Source organism: Loxodonta africana, chromosome 25 (assembly GCF_030014295.1).
Source record: "Loxodonta africana isolate mLoxAfr1 chromosome 25, mLoxAfr1.hap2, whole genome shotgun sequence".
Taxonomy (NCBI): Eukaryota; Metazoa; Chordata; class Mammalia; order Proboscidea; family Elephantidae; genus Loxodonta; species Loxodonta africana.
In genome coordinates, this window is record NC_087366.1 from 31,734,326 (window position 1) to 31,753,647 (window position 19,322).

The window sequence follows — 19,322 nt, forward strand, 5'->3', positions numbered from 1 at the left end:
AAAGTTGGCTGGCCACCCTAGAACTGAGCCTCAAGTTGACCAGGGAATTGCCCAGAGGGTCCGGGGCTGCCCAAATCCTGTTCCTATAACTTCCCTGTAGCTGAACCCATGGCAGGAGAGGCTATACAGAGCCTCTGGGAGCTGAGAAAAATGGTGCAGGCCCTGGGGGTCCCCCACGCAGCCTCAGTGCCTAGGGCGGCCGAAGTGGCCAGCACAGGGGTATCAGGAAGAAAAAGATGATGGGCGGAAAAGTGGAAGACAGGCCTGAGTCATCCATGACTACTTCTTTGAGCATAACAAAATGGGAATATCTCAGGGGAGAAAACCCTGAGAGTGCACCGCAGGCATATCTTTTCCCAACGTCAACGGTGAGGCGGGAGAAGCCCCATCCTCTTGCAGATTTGCCTGCGCAGGCAGCAGTGCCACCTCTCGCCGCATGGGGACAGCACAGCTCCGCTGAGCGCAGCGGCGGCGGCTCGGGGCCCCTCTTGATCACGCTCGGAGGAGGCCCCACCCAGCGCCCTCGCTCATTGGCTGAGGCGCGGGCGCTGCCATGTTGGCGGAAGCGTTGCCTCTTGGACTGTGGACAGTGGCCGTGGCTGCGGCCGCCGCGTCTGCGTGCGTGGCATTCTACTCCTTCGCCTCGCCGGGGTCTCGGCGCTGAGAGACAGCGGCCGGCGGGATGCAAAAAAGTAGGATGAACCTGCCCAAGGGGCCTGACACGCTCTGCTTCGACAAGGATGAGTTCATGAAGGTGCGCGCCTGGGCTCCGGGTCCCTGAACCGGGCCGTGACTGCCCTCCTGTGCCCTCTGGGCCCTCTCGCGGGGCTTCTGCTCCTGCCGCCGTCCTGTGCCGCGCACGCCCTCTCCCAGTGCCTGCCAGGGTGGGACCTGGGACCTGCCCTGTGACGGGCCTTGGTGGGGACCTCGGTGCACTTTGCGGTGAATCTCTTGGCCAGACCCTTGGTCTCAGGTTTGACAGGTGTGGCCCCGAGAAAGCACTTCTGTGAAATCGTGCATATTGGGTGAGAAGGCTTGAAGGTTCTGGGCAAGTGGTTTTGGGCTAAGTGTTAAAAACCTTGGTATGCACCCGACCGTGTCACTGTGCAGTGTACTCAGATTGCAAGTTCTGTTGTCAGACAGAATCTTGTTTGGCCACTGCCCTGAGCGTAGGGGAAACGCTGGTGGTGTAGTGGTTAAGTGCTACGGCTGCGAACCAAAAAGTCAGCAGTTCGAATCCACCAGGCGCTTCTTGCCAACTGCATGGAGCAGTTCTGCTGTGACCTATAGGGTCGCTATGAGTCGGAATCAACTGGATGGCAACGGTTTTGTTTTTTTTTGTTCTTTAGTGTTTGCACGTGGGAGCTGGGTAAGAATTTCTTGAATCTCTGAACCTATGTACCTACCCTAGGGACGGTCGCAAAAAAAGGCATTTAGTCTAAAGCTTTAACATTCATCTTAAATCTCTAGAACTAGATATTTGAAAGATTCGAATATACATACAGATTTTGCTGCAGTTCAACAAAGCAAAACATTCTCCTTTCCTAAAGTTGGCCTACCTCTCTTTATAAAGTGAACCTGAAATTGGCCTGCAGATAATTGTAAGACAGATTTACAGAAAATAAATGTAAACTGGAAACATTTTACTGATAAAGCTTCATCAGGTACAGCTTTGAAAATGTTCAGGATTTGAATCAGAGGTTGGAGGAACTTGGGCTACTTACTCGGATATCCTTCGGAGTCTGCACTTAAGCCACCCAAAATCTAAGGATTGGGATTTTTGACACCACTTAATGGTTTTAGTGTTGTAAAGTTAAAAGTTTTGGTTCATAGTAGACGTTTAAAATTTTGAACAAGTGAATTTCTCTCTCTTTTTTTTTAAATGACTTTTTAAGTTAAATATTTTTTTTCATTCTCTAGGCTAATCAGCCTGTCTCTTTGTTATATTTGCATTCAGATCACATCTCCAAAACTGTGGCTTTAAAAAGCTATTTATATCTGGATGCTCTCTTGTGTGGCCGTATCATTTTTATACATGAGAATCCTCTAGACCTAGGAATAATGTACTCTTGTCTTTGATGTTCTTGTTAAACCACTGTAGTAAAAGTGTAACCACAGTGGGATGTCCAGAAGAAGGTGTTAAGTGGACTCTGGTTCAGAAACTCTTTGTTCCACCCCCTGGCTAAGAGCTACCCTGAAGCGAAGGTAGAAGGAACAAACTAAGGACTTGTCACTGGGAGAGGTACAATGGAAGGAGAAAGGGCACACACAGGGATAAGGAAGGAATATTGTTCTGACTTTAAGAATCCAGAAGTACAGAAATATCTTAACTTGTGCATCTCTTGACTTCATCAGACTTCCTGTGGGCCCAACATTGACATCTTTTTGACTCTAGCCCCATTTCCTTTCTCACCGTGAAATGACAGAATGTCTGTGGTAATGCAGCTTCAGGAAGTAGAAATCACAAAATATTAATTCTAAAAGAGAACTTAGAGATAGGAGAGAGCCAACTGGAAGTGTGGCTAGAATGCCAGCAAATCCAGGTTTTTTCCTGGCTCTTAAACCTCTGAATACACCATGCAATTTGTAGTACTCATAAATGTGACTACTCCATATGTAGAAGAAAATACGTGGAACAGCTGTTCTATGTAAAACATTGTTGATTTTCTAGGTGGGACCTGGAGATAAAGGCTATTTGCAATTTGTGTTTCATTCAAAGAGAATTTTTAAGTTATAGTTCCACGGCAGAAGGGATGGTTGGCGAGCTTATGTGCAGCTGTCTACATTATATTTCTACATTTGTGTCTCATCAGAACATACTTGGTAATTAGATAGATTTAGAGGATATCAGATTTGCATTAGGAGAGGTGAGATTACTTGAAATCCAGTCAGTTGTTGGAAACTATTTCATTAATGTGAAGAAGATGATGAGGGTCTGCCAGTGTAATGACAGTAATTGTTCATTCAGTCAGGAGGCATTTATTAGTTACCTATTGTATGCCAACCAGCAATTTAGACATCGAAGTTATAAAGATAAACAATACGTGATTTTGGCCCTCGAGCATGGTGATATGAAGAACATGCGTTCTGAGAAACTGCGCTTAGTTCAAAGTGGATGAGTGAAATGAGAAATGAGACTGGAAAGGTAGATAGGATGGGGCGGCAAGTTGTAATGGGTCCTGTATAGTACACTGAGGGGTTTGTGCTCGATGCAGTATTCACTGTGGAGCTATAGTGGTTTATAGTAGGCAATGATGTGGTGATATTGACCACACTGGAGCTGACTGATCTCAGGAGGCTGCTTATTTCAGTGGTCCTTATAAGATCTAATGAGAAATGCAGAGGAAGGGACAGGTTTGTGAAAGATTCAGGTGATCAAAAGGCACGCGTGGCAGATGGAAGAATCACTTGGGGCAGGGGTAATGGCAGCATCATACCATTAGCTTTGTCAGCTTTAAAAAAATACAGAAATCTTAGAGTTGACAGCCAACTAATAATTGTAACAGGACATGAGATATTGGTAGTAGGAGAGAGGAGGTGACATGCTAACAAAGATAAATTAGACCCATTTGCCTAGTGTGCTATTGAAGTCACATCAGTTGCCCTGCCACTTCTGTCTCAGCATATGACTTCATCTCCTGTTTTACAGAAATAGCAGAGGCCAATCAAGCAGGAACTCCTGTCTTGCTGATAGCAATCACAGATTGTTGTATTTGCACCTATCCTCTTGCCCTCCTTGTCTCTTACTAGGAGAGCTTTCTTTCCTCGACCTGAGCTTTGGATCCCATCCCCCCTTGCCTTCTCAGGAACCTACTGTTATCCTATCCCTCTTTTTTTTTTTTTTTTTTAAATATACATTCTTTTCTTTTAATTTTTATTGTGCTTTGGGTGAAAGTTTACAAATCAAGTCAGTCTCTCATACAAAAACTTATATACACCTTGCTATATATTCCTAGTTGCTCTTCGCCTAATGAGACAACACCCTCCTTCTCTCCGCCCCGTATTTCCGTGTCCATTTAGCCAGCTTCTGTCCCCCTCAGCCTTCACGTCTCCCCTCCAGACAGGAGCTACCCACATAGTCTCATGTGTCTACTTGATCCAAGAGGCTCACTCCTCACCAGTATCATTTTCTATCTTGTAGTCCAGTCCAATCCCTGTCTGAAGAGTTGGCTTTGGGAATGGTTCCTATCTTGGGCTAACAGAAGGTCTGGGGACCATGACCTCTGGGGCCCTTCTAGTCTCAATCAGACCATTAAGTCTGGTCTTTTTACTAGAATTTGAGATCTGCACCCCACTGTTCTCCTGCTCCTTCCAGGATTCTCTGTCATGTTCCCTGTCTGGGGCAGTCATTAGTTGTAGCCAGGCACCATCTAGTTCTTCTGGTCTCAGGATGATGTAGCCTCTGATTTGTGTGGCCCTTTCTGTCTCTTGGGGTCATAATTACCTTGTGTCTTTGGTGTTCTTCATTCTCCTTTGTTCCAGATGGGTTGAGACCAATTGATGAATCTTAGATGGCTGCTTGCTAGTGTTTAAGACCTCAGACGCCACTCTCCAAAATGGGATGCAGAATGTTTTCTTAATAGATTTTATTATGCCAGTTGACCTAGATGTCCCCTGAAACCATGGTCCCCAAACCCCCACCTCTGCTGCAGTCGCCTTTAGAGCCTTCAGTTTATTCAGGAAACTTCTTTGCTTTTGGTTTAGTCCAGTTGTGCAGACCTCTCCTGTATTGTGTGTTGTCTTTCCCTTCACCTAAATTAGTTCTTGTCTACCATCTAATTTGTGAACCCACCTCTCCCGCCCTCGCCCCCGTCTCGTAACCATCAAGGAATATTTTCTTCTCTGTTTAAACTGTTTCTTGAGTTCTTATAATAGTGGTCTCATTACAATATTTGTCCTTTTGCAACCAACTAATTTCAGTCAGCATAATGCCTTCCAGATTCCTCCATGTTATGAAATGTTTCACAGATTCATCGTTGTTCTTTATCGATGCACAGTATTCCATTGTGTGAGTATACCATAATTTATTTATCCATTCATCCGTTGATGGGCACCTTGGTTGCTTCCATCTTTTTGCTGTTTTAAACAATGCTGCAATGAACATGGGTATGCGTATATCTGTTCGTGTAAAGGCTCTAATTTCTCTAGGATGTATTCCAAAGAGTAGGACTATTAGATCGTAGATCGTATGGTAGTTCTAGTTATAGCTTTTTAAGGAAGCGCCAAATCAATTTCCAAAGTGATTGTACCATTTTATGTTCCCATCAACAGTGTATCGGTGTTCCAGTCTCTCCGCAACCTCTTCAACATTTGTTATTTTGTGTTTTTTGGATTAATGCCAGCCTCGTTGGAGTGAGGTGGAATCTCATTGTAGTTTTGATTTGCATTTCTCTGATGGCTAATGGTTGTGAGTATTTCCTCATGTATCTGTTAGCTGCCTGAATGTCTTCATTAGTGAAGTGTCTGTTCATGTCCTTTGCCTATTTTTTAATTGGGTTATTTGTCTTTTTGTTGTTGAGTTTTTGCAGTAACATGCAGATTTTAGAGATCAGACGTTGATCGGAAATGTCATAGCTAAAAACTTTTTCCCAATCTGTAGATAATCTTTTTACTCTTTTGGTGAAGTCTTTGGATGTGCATAGGTGTTTGACTTTTAGGAGCTCCCAGTTATCTAATTTCTCTTCTGGTGTTTGTACAATGTTAGTAATGTTTTGTATATTGTTTATGCCATGTGCTAGGGCTCCTAGCGTTGTCCCTATTTTTTTCTCCCATGATCTTTTTCATTTTAGATTTTATATTTAGGTCCTTGATCTATTCTGAGTGAGTTTTTGTGCATGGTGTGAGGTATGGGTCTTGTTTCATTTTTTTTTTTTGCAGATGGATATCCAGTTATGCCAGCACTATTTGTTAAAGAGACTGTCTTTTCCTCATTTAACAGACTTTGGGCCTTTGTCAAATATCAGCTGCTCATATGCGGATGGATTTATGTCTGGATTCTCAATTCTGTTCCATTGGTCTATGTATCTGTTTTTGTACCAGTACCAGGCTGTTTTGACTACTGTAACGGTATAATACGTTCTAAAATCAGGTAGTGTGAGGCCTCCCACTTTGTTCTTTTTTAGTAATGCTTTACTTATCCAGGGCCTCTTTCCCTCCCATATGAAGTTAGTGATTTTTTTTCTCCATCTCATTAAAAAAAGTCACTGGTATTTGGACTGGGATTGCATTGTATCTATAGATTGCTTTGGGTAGAATAGATATTTTTACAGTGTTGAGTCTTCCCGTCCTTGAGCAAGGTGTATGTTTTTCTACTTATGTAGGTCTCTTTTGGTTTCTTGCAGTAGCATCGTGTAGTTTTCCTTGTACGAGTCTTTTATGTCTCTGGTTAGATTTATTTCTAAATATTTTATCTTCTTACGGGCTATCATAAATGGTATTGATTTGGTGATTTCCTCTTCAACGTTCTCTTTGTTGGTGGAGAGGAATCCAACTGATTTATGTACGTTTATCTTGTATCCTGATACTCTGCTAAACTCTTCTGTTAATTTTAGTAGTTTTCTTGAGGATTCTTTAGGTTTTTCTGTGTATAAGATCCTGTCATTCGCAAACAGAGATACCTTTACTTCTTCTTTGCCAGTCTGGATGCGCTTTATTTCTTTATGTAGCCTAATAGCTCTGGCTAGGACCTCCAGCACAATCTTGAATAAGAGTGGTGTTAAAGGGCATCTTTGTCTGGTTCCCATTCTCAAGGGGAATGCTTTCAGTCATTCTCTGCTTAGGATGATGTTGGCTGTTGGCTTTGTAGAAATGCCCTTTATAATGTTTAGGAATTTTCCTTCTATTCTATTTTGCTAAGAGTTTTTATCATAAATAAGTATTGGACTTTGTCAAATGTCTTTTCTGCATCAATTGATAAGATCATGTGGTTCTTGTCTTTTGTTTTATTCATGTGATAGATTACACTGATTGTTTTTCTAATGGTGAACCATCCCTGCATACCTGGTATGAATCCCACTTGGTCATAGTGAATTATTTTTTTGATATGTTTTTGAATTCTGTTGGCTAGAATTTTGTTGAGGATTTTTGCATCTAAGTTCATGAGGGATATTGGTCTGTAATTTTCTTTTTTGTGGTGTCTTTATCTGGTTTTGATATCAGGGTTATGCTGTGAGCCAGCATCTTTACGTCATCTTGTGTAATATAGCAATATAGCCTTAGGAAAGACTGGAATGGGATTTTTCTCTTATTCTTTTTTCACATTTTATTTTTATATGTAAATGTGATGTCATTACAATAAATTTTTTCTTTCTGGTTTTATTTTTCAGGAAGATTTCGATGTTGATCATTTTGTGTCTGACTGTAGGAAACGGGTCCAGTTGGAAGAACTTAGAGATGATCTTGAACTCTACTATAAACTTCTTAAGACTGCCATGGTTGAACTCATCAACAAGGATTATGCAGATTTTGTCAACCTTTCCACAAACTTGGTAAACTTTAAGTCCACATTTCCTACCCATGAATACATTTACACATACACTTTCTGTCTCATTCATATTTACTCTTAAAAATGCTGAATGTTTTTAAAAACCTTTTAGTTGATTTTCCTCCCGTATACTTGAAGAGATCACTAATCTCATTAATGAAATAACCGGACTTTCTTGGTGTACGTTTTTATATACATATTTTTATTTTTTACTCATTTGAGACTGTTCTAACTTGATTATTTTTTTTCAATGAGGTAGTAAATATTAGTGAAAAAGATAGTCATATCAGAGTGGTTATTTTTTATTAATTGCTTACTGATTTCCATGAAATCTCACTGATTTAGAGTAATTTGCAAGAGAAAGTATCAGCCATTCTTAAGGAAATGCTTAATTTACTTTCAGGTACATGTGCTAACCAGAGCTAGGTTGAGGGAACATTGGCCAGTGTTAATTGGAGATTTGGTTTTATAAAAATGAAAGTGGTTTGTATTAACAGCGTTAGTTGTTTGCAAAAGTAGTTTAGAAATCCTTGCATTTTAGTACTTGCAAAGTTTGCCTTTAGCCTTCCTGCTCATATTTTAATTTGCTCTTTAAATCTATTTGTCCAAAGAAGTACAGGCATTAGCCATCTTTGTTAGAATTTCAAAAAGTACTAAAGTTAATTAACCATATTTGTTTTTGGGAAATGTACAACTAAGATAATGTTCTAGTAGAATTAGAAAGCTGGAAATTTTATTTCTATTTTACTTAATTTGAGTTTTTTCTTGAGGGTTATAATAATGCTTATGAGAGGAGACTTCGCATCAGCTGGTTGAATATCATAAATTACAGACAGCTATTCACCTCCAGTTGACATTTTTCAAATTCATTTAAAAATTTTATCCAAAGGCAAATTGTGCATAAGGAGAATTTTATTTATTATGACTTTCCTTATTTCTATAGCTTTCATGTGTATAAAGTTTTTTCATATTCTGTCAGTAATATTTTTGGCAAAATAACTCTTCTGTTATTAAACTAATTACTTAGTGATCTGTGGTTTTCCTTTTTTGTAATACGACAAGGATGACCTAAATTCAGTACAGTTATGATCATTAAGGAGCCCTGATGGCGCAGTGGCTAAGAGCTCAGCTGCTAACCAAAAGGTTTGCAGTTCAAATCCACCAGCTGCTCCTTGGAAATCCTATGAGGCAGTTCTACTCTGTCCTCTAGGGTTGCGATGAGTCAGAATCGACACGACAGCAGTGGGTTTTTGGTTCGGTGATAATAGATGCTTACCTATTACTCTTGATTGCATCGTGCTTATTATGTCAACATGATTGGCTTTAGGTTGGCATGGACAAAGCCCTCAATCAGCTCTCTGTGCCTTTGGGACAATTACGAGAAGAGGTTCTGGTAAGCTCTCAAATAATACCACACGGTCTACCACAGAGCGCGATGTGTTTGTGTGCCTCTTCAAAGAAGAATGCCTTTAATCTGTCAGGTTTTTTTGAATGGTCAGTGGTTATAGTACCCACCTACTCCCCCCCCCAAAAAATTATAAATCATTCTCTTTTTTGCATGCTATATTATAACCTAAAAAAGCGTGTTTATTTTGAAGATGACAGATTCTCAGAATAAACAGCTTTAAATTGTCAGGGATTAGAAGGCTATGTGAAAATTCAGCTTGTTAATGGCACATCACTCCTGTAACTGCTCCTCAACTTATGAGTGGCTTATATTTTTAAAATTTGTAGTTTTAAAAGTATTTTCCCAAGCAATATTTTACTCATAGCTTCCTAGACCAGTCCACAAAAGCTATTTACCCTATGATGTAACTGAAAGATAATATAAAAATAATGTAATACTTAATAAGTGTTATAGTTAATGTTTCCCTGAGAAAATGCCTGTTGTGGGAATGGGACTGCCCACCTCTAAGCCACTGGCAACAGGGGCTTTGTCTGGATGGACAGCAGACCTAACTCAGGCATCACTTCCCACAGAAAACTGGGCTGTCTTCCTTTCCCCACCTCCAGTCTGTGTTGGGGCCTGACTTCTAGACTGCTTTAGCACTCCTGTTTTTGTCATTAAACTTAGTGTATTATAGTGTCTTTTTCACTACCGGCTCATCAGCAGCTGGCACGGCCTTACTCACCTAGCCCCAGGACAGCGTCTGACCCCTAGAGGGCTCTAGTAGATGATGTAAGTAAACATTTAGCACCTGTATAGTGCTGGAAAACAAATGCAAAATAGCAGAAATATCAGAACTTACGAGTCCAGAAGCAGGGAAGGCAGGAAAGAATTCTTAGAACTAAGTCTTGAACTCTGCCTTGAACTAGGAAATATTTTCAAATGTTCAAGTCTTTTTTTTGATTAAATAAAGGCAACACACACACCCAACTTGTTAAAGTACTTTTCTTTGGAGTTGAGGGAAAATGGTTTTTGTGGCGCACTGTGTGATTACACACAGCCTCCGCAGGCTTCTCCTCTTCTCAGGGGGCCTTTCCTTGGCTTCTGGACATGTTTTTCCACTTACAGCTTCTCCCTTTTCCTGCCCATCTTCTTCCTTAGCTCTTTCTTCATTCCTAATTTTTCCAAAAGAACGTTTCCATCAAGGTATGTCAGTGCTTAAAAATTCTTTAGTTCTCTAAAATCTGTAGAATCTAGCCTAAACACTTTATCAAATCAAAGTCTTCCTAAATTTAACCCCCTCACCATCTGTCCAACTCCATTTCTACTTCTTCCCACACTGAAGCCTTGGTGCACTGAGGTGTATGCCTCACTGATGCTGAACACATCAGACTCACTTCTACCTTCCTGCCTTTTGTGTTTTCGCATCATCTCCTCTCCACCCTTCTCAGCATACAGAGATTTCCAAAGTTGACTCAAGGCCATTACCTTCATAGAATTTGCCTAGGCTCTAACTCAGATTATCCTTTTTCTACCCTGAGCGCCTATGAAATTCATTGTGTATATATTATTATTATTTTGGCAGTTAATCCCGTTTGACCTTGCATTTATATGTCATTTTGCCCCTAAATTTTATATGTTCCCTGAACAGCAATTGTGTCTAAATAATATTTTGTATTTTTGCCAATATCTACATAAGATGACCTGTAGATATTAAGTTTTGTGGAACTGAGTTAAAAGGTTAATTTAATAATGTTACAGAACAATTTCTACAGTACATTTTCTTTTTTCTTTTCAAGAGTCTTAGATCATCTGTGAGTGAAGGAATTCGGGCAGTAGATGAACGCCTGTCTAAACAAGAAGACATTAGGAAGAAGAAGGTATACTCAAGTACTGTAACGTTAAAACATTAACTCTGTATATTACCTTATAGTTACAAGCGTTCTCACATTTATGGTTTCATTTACTCTTCGTGGCAACTTTAGAGAGAAGAAATGTGACATCTCTCTTTCACCTTTTAGGAAACAGTAGCTCAGCAAGGCTAGTGAGGGGTAGAACAGATTCAGCCCAGGCCTTCTCCTGGTCTAATTCAAGTCCAGGTAATAAGAGGGGTGGTTTGGAGTAATTAATTAAAAAAAAAGGAAAATTGCATATTCTTCTTGTGCTTTAATTTACTCATGGCAATATTACCATTTTTAAAGAGAACTTTGGATTTCATGTTACATACCAGCTGAAAGCTTTCTTGTCATGTCTTCTCATACATTTCAGTGCTGTGAAGCTGTTCTTTCCCCAAAGGTCTTTTGCATGTATATATTTATGCTTTATAATGTTATCTGTTTGAAGCAAAAGAATTTTAGAGCTACCCAAGTGGCCACTAAATTAAAGTTTCTCACTTTTCAAAAGAGGACAGTAATAACTGGCATCGGTGAAGCACTTTAAAATTTAACAAGCATATTATTTTTTAACAACCCTGTAAAGAAGATCTTCTTATTAGTATTTTAGAGACTAGAGAGTTAGTGGGCTTTCTAAAACAAATGATTTTAATGTTCTACTGCAGGTTTATAGTTTTTAAAAAAGTAGAGTTTTGCTTTCTCATTCTGCAACATTTGTTTGTTTGTTTTCCCCTTGTGTATACTTCTGCGTGCACTGTCTTTACTATTCAGTGGTTCTGCCTGTATGCTTCAGTTTTATTTTCTGGTTTTATTCTGATTTTATCTTGGCAGAGTTGGAATTAGAATTCAAGACTTCTCACTCTGGCCTGTTGCTCTTTCCAACCTTTTCTAAGTTTATTAGCATGCTTTTTTTTACATCTCAAGGGAGAGAAGTCTGTTTTAGAGACCTACTTGTTGATTCTTCTTTGGATTCCTTCTCAGCTTTTGTCCAAAGAATTCAAGAATATAGCGTGTTTCTAGAAAAGAGCATAAGCTTTGTAAAGCAGGGGATTTTTGCCTGTTTTACTCACTCATGTCCCAGTACCTAGAAGAATGTCTGGTACATAATAAGTGCACAGTAACTATTTGTCTAATGGATGACTTTTTATTTTTTCTGTTCTTTTAAAGATAAGTGTGTTTGTATTATTCCTTGACCTTTCCACAACCCTCTGAAGAGCTGCTTAGCAAAGCGTTATCAGATGTTTGCCTTGTGTAATAAGTATCTTCACTGACTAGTCACTCACGTGACTATTTGTTTTGACACTTAGGCATATCACTCACATATGAAGGTAGAGGATACATATGATCAGAAATGAAAATTAAAACAGCAAGAAAGGAACTGAGGAAATGAGTATAGTACACATAGGGACATTCATATGAGATAAGAAAAGGAAGGAATAAGAATGCAGAATACGAGAAATAAAAAGTCTACTTTTTAAAAACTAAACTTGCAGTGTTGACGTATGCTTATTCTAGAAAACCAGTATTAAGATTTGCATGTTTGGGAATTCAGCGTTATGTAGAATATTCAAAATGTAGACGGCTTTAAATATTTCAAGCTAGCTTTTGACTTTGTCTTTTCATGCATTTAGAATGAGGAAATAAAGTAGTTAAGATTAACATGATAACTTGTTTGTTTTGTTTTGTTTTTGCTTCAATTTTACTTTTATAGATGTGTGTGTTAAGGCTTATACAAGTTATTCGATCAGTTGAGAAAATTGAAAAAATCTTAAATTCTCAAAGTTCTAAAGAAACATCTGCACTAGAAGCAAGCAGGTAAGTATATTTTACTAAATGCCACACCCAGCCTAAATTTTTGTTTTTAGTTAAAACTCATTTCTGACAAAGAAAAAAAATCCAAGTTTATGTGCTGAGTGTTTTTAAACGTAGCTCAAGAAAAGTCGAGGGCATGAAATAGTAAAGTTTACAGTACACAGCGTTTTGAACCCTGCGTAGGTCAGTTTCAGTACACCACCTTTGGGGGAATCAGAGGCAGGGTACCTTCTGTAGAAGATTTTTATCTTGGGAATTTCATTACCCAAGGACTAGTAAAATCCTTCTTCATCATCGAGATGTGGAATAACACTCAGCTTTCTCAGAGTTTTTTTAGACATGCCCATAGTATTGCGTTTGATGTATCTTGAGGTTCAAAACGTGCTAGCATTGTATCATTAGGAAATAGTACAGGACCCATTTAGTAGAAATGTGTAAAGAAAGAAGAAAAAGCTTATGAAATAAGAAAAAGATGACATTTCTTTTGTTGTACTGTGACTTTCTTATTACCTTCCCACTCTAGAATTTAAAGCCAGCCAGTTTGGTAAGTAAGTGACTCAAAATGAGTACAGTAGATCATATCAAAACTAGTGGGAGGCACCGTGGTACAGTGGAAGGAACAGAGGCTCTGGACTTAGATCGATCTGAATTTATATTGCACATACCAGCTGGGTAGCCTATGATTACAGAGAATGTAAGCTAATAGAACCTGTAAGAGAGAGAATATATAAACAAGACACTGTAAAAGTTATCTTTTATAAAACACAATTACAGGATCACCTTCTCCAGGAAGTCTTTCTTGACCACTCTGGTTTAGATGGCCCATATCTGTGCTTCTCTCAGGCCTCTGGGCCATCTACCAGAGAACTTCTACATGCAGTTGGAACCACTGATTTACTTACATGCTTTTACCATCAGACTGAAGGCCCTTGGCATCATTACACCCACAGTGTCTGGTACTAGTAGGTGCCTGATAAAGGTACCAAAAGTCACCCACAGTGAGGAATAGAGCTGGGGTTGCAGACAAGATTTCTACTTACCATGTTTAACATAATAGACATTGTATTCCTTCTTGGTCAGAATCGCCTTGAGGAGCTTTCTTTAATTCAGATCAGCAATTTTAGTCTGTAGAAAAGGCAAAACCAGAGCAATGTTAAGTGAATCATAAATATATCATGCTTCTTAGGCCGAGAAACGTTTAGGTAATTTGTAATATGTCCACAGTAGGTGATTCAGGGAAGAGGTAGGAATATTCAAGACAGAGAGTTAACCTTTTGAGTTGGTCATGTTGGACAATTAGGTATCCTCTACCTCTAAACTAGTTTGGATGCTTTAAATACAGAACTGGGTGCAGAGTACATAATATAAAATTCTAGCAAATGCAAACTAAGTACAGAAAACAAAACTAGTTATTCTGTCCTTTAGGGTTGCTATGAGTCAGAATCAACTTGACGGCAACGGGTTTGGTTTTGGTTTTTTTATTGAGTAAAACACATAATGAAGAATTCTAAGATAGTTAAGTCCTGCCTTCTGCCCTCTATGAGCATCAGATTAATAAGGGAGGTGAATGGATATTAATAACCGATATAAGGCAAAGTGTGTTGCTGTGAACCATCTTGTACATCTTTTTGTGAACCTATGTCCACCTTCTGTATAGGATGTGCTTAAGTTCACTGATCCTGTTACCCACAGACTTCTATTCTAGCTCCACCCAGTTCCTACCATCTTTACTCTTTTAAAACAGAACTCTCCTAATGTAGCATCAACTGAAATCGTCAACTTGGTTGTCAAGAAAGGAATGACTTTAAGTCTCAATGAGAAGGCAGTATAATTATTAAAAATATAGTTGAATTTAATGTTTCATAGGCTTTATCCCATTATTATTTTTTATTGCAGTAAAAAATATATAACAAAACATTTGCCATCAACATTTTTACATGAACAATTTGGTGACATAAAGTATGTTCATCATGTTGTGCAACTGTTACTACGATCTGTTTCCAGGTTTTTCCATCACCCTTAACAGAAGCTTGGTGCCGTCTAAGCACTGGCTCCCTCTTTGCCCCTCACTTCCACCCCTGATAACTACTAATGAATTTTGATCTCCAGATATTTGCCTATTCTAGATATTTCATGTTAAGTGGGGTCATACCATATTTGTCCTTTTGCATCTGTCTTATTTCACTTAGCACAATGCTTTCATGGTTCATCGTATCATAACATATATCAGGACTTCATGTCTCATTATGGTCAAATAAAATATTCCCTTATATGGATGTAGCACACTTTTTATTATCCATTCATCTTTGATGGTTATTTCCACCTTTTGGCTATTGTGAATAGTGCTGCAGTGAACATTGGTGTATTAAGTATCTGTTTGTGTTCCTGCTTTCAATTCTTTTAGATATATAACTTAGGAGTGGAATTGCTGTGTCATATGGTAATTCTGGAGTCATGGTGGTGCAGTGGTTAAGAGCTCAGCTGCTAACCAAAAGGTTGGTAGTTCGAATCTACCACCTGCTCCTTGGAAACCCTATTGGGAAGTTCTGTTCTGCCCTATAGGGTCATTATGAGTGAGAATCGACTTGATGGCAACAGGTTCGTTCTTTTTTTTTGTGTGGGGGGGTGCGGTTTATGGTAACCCTAGGAGTCCCTAGGTGGCGCAAATGGTTAAGAGCTCCACTCCTAGCCAAAAGGTTGGAAGTGCGAACCCACCTAGAGGTACCTCAGATGATAGGCCTGGCAATCTGCTTTTGAAAGGTTACAGCTTGAAAACCTTATGGCACAGTTCTGCTCTGCACACATGGGGTCACCACGAGTCAGAATGGACTCGAATACAGCTAAAATAATAATATGGTAATTCTATGCTTGACTCTTTGAGGAGCCACCAAACGTTTTCTATAGTGGCTGCACCATTTTGGAATTCCACCAGCAACGGATGAGGGTTACAGTTTCTCCTGTTGTTTTTTATTTTTTTGACCATAGCCATCCTAGTGGGTGTGAAGTGGTATCTCATGATGGTTTTGATGTGCTTATTGGCCATTTGTATATCTTCTTTGAAATGTCTGTTGAAATCCTTTGCCCATTTTTTAATGGTATTGTTTGTCTCTTTGTTGTTAAGTTGTAGTAGTATAGATAGTAAACCATTGTCATTTCTTTCTAAATGAAAGTGTCTTAATGATTTGAATTCAGTAAAGGCCATTTGTACTTGTTCATAAAGTCTCTGTCGCCTATGATACCCTCATATAGTACGTAGCTTTTAGAGAAATGTTTAAAGCAACTGATTTGATGTTTTAGAAAAGCTATGTATATCGGTCCCCTGTGTTAGACATGTTGGTGACCATTAACATTGTGTAAACCAAAAACCAAACCAGTTGCCATTGAATCAATTCCCACTCATAGCGACCCTATAGGACAGAGTAGAACTGCCCCATAGGGTTTCCAGGGAGCGCCTGGTGGATTCAAACTGCCGACCTTGTGGTTAGCAGCCATAGCTCTTAACCACTATGCCACTAGGGTTTCCATTAACGTTGTATAACCAAATAGGGATGTATTTTTTCTGTGCCTGAGTTTAGTCACCTTTTGGTTATTTTTTCTTCTTACTTGTTTTCTTCTCCTTCCCTTCTTCTCTTCATTCCATTCTTTCACTTCTGTCAATGGAATATTGGACTCACAAATTAGGCTTTATGTTTGATCTTTTTTCTGTGTTTAGTTTTTTGGTCTGTGTTTTAGGAGATTGTCTTAACTTTATCTTCTCTTTAATTGAATTTTTAGTTTTAGCAGTCACCTGTAAATCATTTTTCAGTCCTTGCATTATCCTTGTTTCTTCTGAGGTGAGATCTTTTTTTTAAAGTCTTGTATCTTTGCTGTGCTTTTATTAGGGCTTCAAAAGGGAGGGAAAGCATCGTGTACTATGGTTGTCTTGCCTGGATGGCTGACTGGTTTTTTCAGTCCCCTCTTAAAGTGTTAGTCCAACTCATAGCAACCCTATAGGACAGAGTAGAGCTGCCCATAAGGTTTCCAAGGAGCAGCTGGTGGATTCAGAGTGCCTACCTTTTGGTTTGCAGCCAAGCTCTTAACCACTGCACCACCAGGGCTCCTCTTATAGTGAGTGATTATCTCTAGTACATTTCCTTTTGGTGTAAGGTGAGGAGAAACTGTTTTAGCAAGCTGTCTCCTGTATATTATAGTTATTAACCTATAGAAAGTTTATAATGTATTTGGTGAAATAGACGATATAATTAATTTATAAAATAAAATAGTGACAATAAAAGTAAAAAAATGGGCTTCCACAAAACAGATTTTGCTATTTGAAAAGGCAGTTTTATTTTCTTGAAGAGACGAAAGTGAGGTATTTTAGAAGGACAGAGAATTAGGCAGGTAGAGAAGTAGAAGAGCACTCGGTGTGAATAATAGGGTAGGGCAAGGGAGAGAGAAAGAAGGTTAAAGGTCAAGAAGAAGTCACAAATGGGAGTGCTTGGAGAAGGTGGTGGGACCCTGTGATTGCCCCCACACTGACCTAGCCCCCTCCTGCTTATTTCTGGGCCCCGTGGTCAGAGCCAGGCAGGGTCACTACACCCCACTGCGTCTAGAATATGCCATGCATATGGCTTCTAGTAGGAGTCGATTGATGGCTCAGAAGATGCCCAGAGAAAAAAATAGCTTTAAGCTTTCACCTCATAACAGAACGCTCATAGAAAAACACTGTCTGAAGATTTGGATACAGTCAGTGTTAGAGCGTCACCATTGCTGACCTGTATGATGTGTTCTTTTAGAAATAAAAACCTTGTGATTGTGAATTAAATTTCTTTGATTGTTGTACCTGCTAGCCCACTTTTGACTGGACAGATTTTGGAGCGAATTGCCACAGAATTTAACCAGTTACAGTTTCATGCTGTTCAGAGCAAAGGCATGCCTCTTCTGGACAAAGTAAGACCAGTAAGTGCTCTTCTGGGTTCTCATAGTTTGGTGTTCAGGAATTTGCACAATAGTCTTGGTTTAACTTAGTGCTGCCTGTGATATTAGTTGTTGGTCTACAGGATTTTTAAGCTAGCCTTCAATTTTTTGTCCTTTCACTTTTTGTTTTTTGGGCTCTGCGTTATAGATGTAGTATAGAGACTCAGCCACATTCTCTGAACTATAAGAGTAAAATTTTTCCTGAATTCCACATAACTTAACACATAATATGACATAGCCAGATTTAGTGTATCTGAAGTCTTTGACTGGACTTTAAAACCATGATGTTTATCAGATTTTCCTCAGGCTTAGGAGGAAAATAACTTTTTTCTCACTCAGTAATTCTGTCTGAACTCTTCTCTGGTAAAATGAAGATTTACTATTAAAGGGATTGTTACCACCCAGGAAATGTTAATGTTTTAATTTTATATATATTCTATTGGGGTAAGTGACTTGTTATGTATATATTTGAATTTTTAGAAATTGTTCCAACTAGAGCTTTCTTTACATATCTCTTTTTTCTTGCAGCGTATAGCTGGCATTACAGCCATGTTACAACAATCCCTGGAAGGCCTCCTATTAGAAGGCCTTCAGACTTCCAACGTTGATATAATACGGCACTGCTTGCGGACTTACGCAACAATCGACAAGACACGTGATGCAGAGGCATTAGTCGGTCAAGTACTAGTGAAGCCATATATAGATGAGGTATGTGCACCTCAAAGCCTTCATTCAGCAAACGTTTATAGAGCATATACTATGTCTGAGACACTTCGCTGGGTGTGAGGATATAAGATAAATATAGTAGAGATCTTTCCTTAAAGATGATCATAGTTACCGCAGTATCAGTTGGAAGAAAGGGGTGATTCCTTTTCGGTTACGATCAGCATGCCAGGCATTAGGCATACCCTCAAGTAGATTCTAGCTGGGCATCATCATAATTTAGTGGGGGCAAGAGTCTTGCCTGTGAAAAAGATACGCAGCAAAGTTTTTGAGGTCAATTTTATCAAGAGTATATAAATTATACCTCAAAAAGTTGTTTTTAAAAAGTTTTGGACCACTGGTCTGGTGAGCAGAATAAAGCAGTTAAACCGATGGCAACATGACAGCATACAAGTGCCTGGGTGGAGGTGTGCACAAAGAACTCTGTGAGCACAGAAAAGTGCGTTAAGTAGGAAGACAGTGGTATTCCAGAAATCTTCACTGGATACATGATATTTGGTCCAGCCTTGAAGGTATATGGAGGAGTTTGCCAGGGCAGGAAGATAGGAGGGAACAATATTCAAAATGAAGGACTTTTATATTCAAATTGGCAGTAACATCTTAATCCAGAACATGGCTGTCCAGTACCCTTCACTTGCCATTGAGCAGCCAGATATCGGTTGTGCCATTTAAAACTGCTGACATTTGACCATTTCTGACATATGAAAAGGACAGCTTCATCAGGGTCACACTGACAGAAGTGACAGTCCATCCTCAGTGTTTTGAGACTTTCTTCCAGTCATCTGTCAGTGTGACTGTTATTTCTGTCCAGTCAATGCTGATATTCAGCATGACTGTTTCCCGCCCCCCACCCCCCCACCACGTTTAGAATACTTTTGAAGGAATTTATTACCAGGTTTTAAGATACTGCATTAAAACCCAGACCATTTCCCATTTGTTTTGTTTGTTTAATTTTGTTTTTGTTGCTGAGAATACAAACAGCAAAATGTACACCAATTCAATAGTTTCTACATGTACAGTTTAGTGACCTTGATTACATTCTTTGAGTTGTACAACCATTCTCGCTGTC

At 39.3% G+C, this 19,322-nt stretch overlaps 1 protein-coding gene across 3 annotated transcripts in view; it reads left to right on the plus strand.

Annotated features, from left to right (window-relative positions):
• Nucleotides 1-559: 559 nt before the first annotated feature.
• Nucleotides 560-19,322, plus strand: part of COG2 (component of oligomeric golgi complex 2) — a 54,167-nt gene continuing 35,404 nt past the window's right edge. The window contains exons 1-7 of one of the 3 annotated variants that reach the window (XR_010319402.1): nucleotides 560-754; nucleotides 7,326-7,487; nucleotides 8,811-8,876; nucleotides 10,670-10,750; nucleotides 12,474-12,577; nucleotides 17,404-17,512; nucleotides 18,059-18,238. Coding sequence is in view for 2 of the 3 variants with exons in the window: in XM_003410892.3 (XP_003410940.1) it covers nucleotides 683-754; nucleotides 7,326-7,487; nucleotides 8,811-8,876; nucleotides 10,670-10,750; nucleotides 12,474-12,577; nucleotides 17,404-17,512; nucleotides 18,059-18,238 (774 nt within the window). In the remaining variant the exon portion in view is untranslated. The remainder of the gene's footprint in view (nucleotides 755-7,325; nucleotides 7,488-8,810; nucleotides 8,877-10,669; nucleotides 10,751-12,473; nucleotides 12,578-17,403; nucleotides 17,513-18,058; nucleotides 18,239-19,322) is intronic. The other 2 variants (XM_003410892.3, XM_064276631.1) reach the window with 2 other exon arrangements.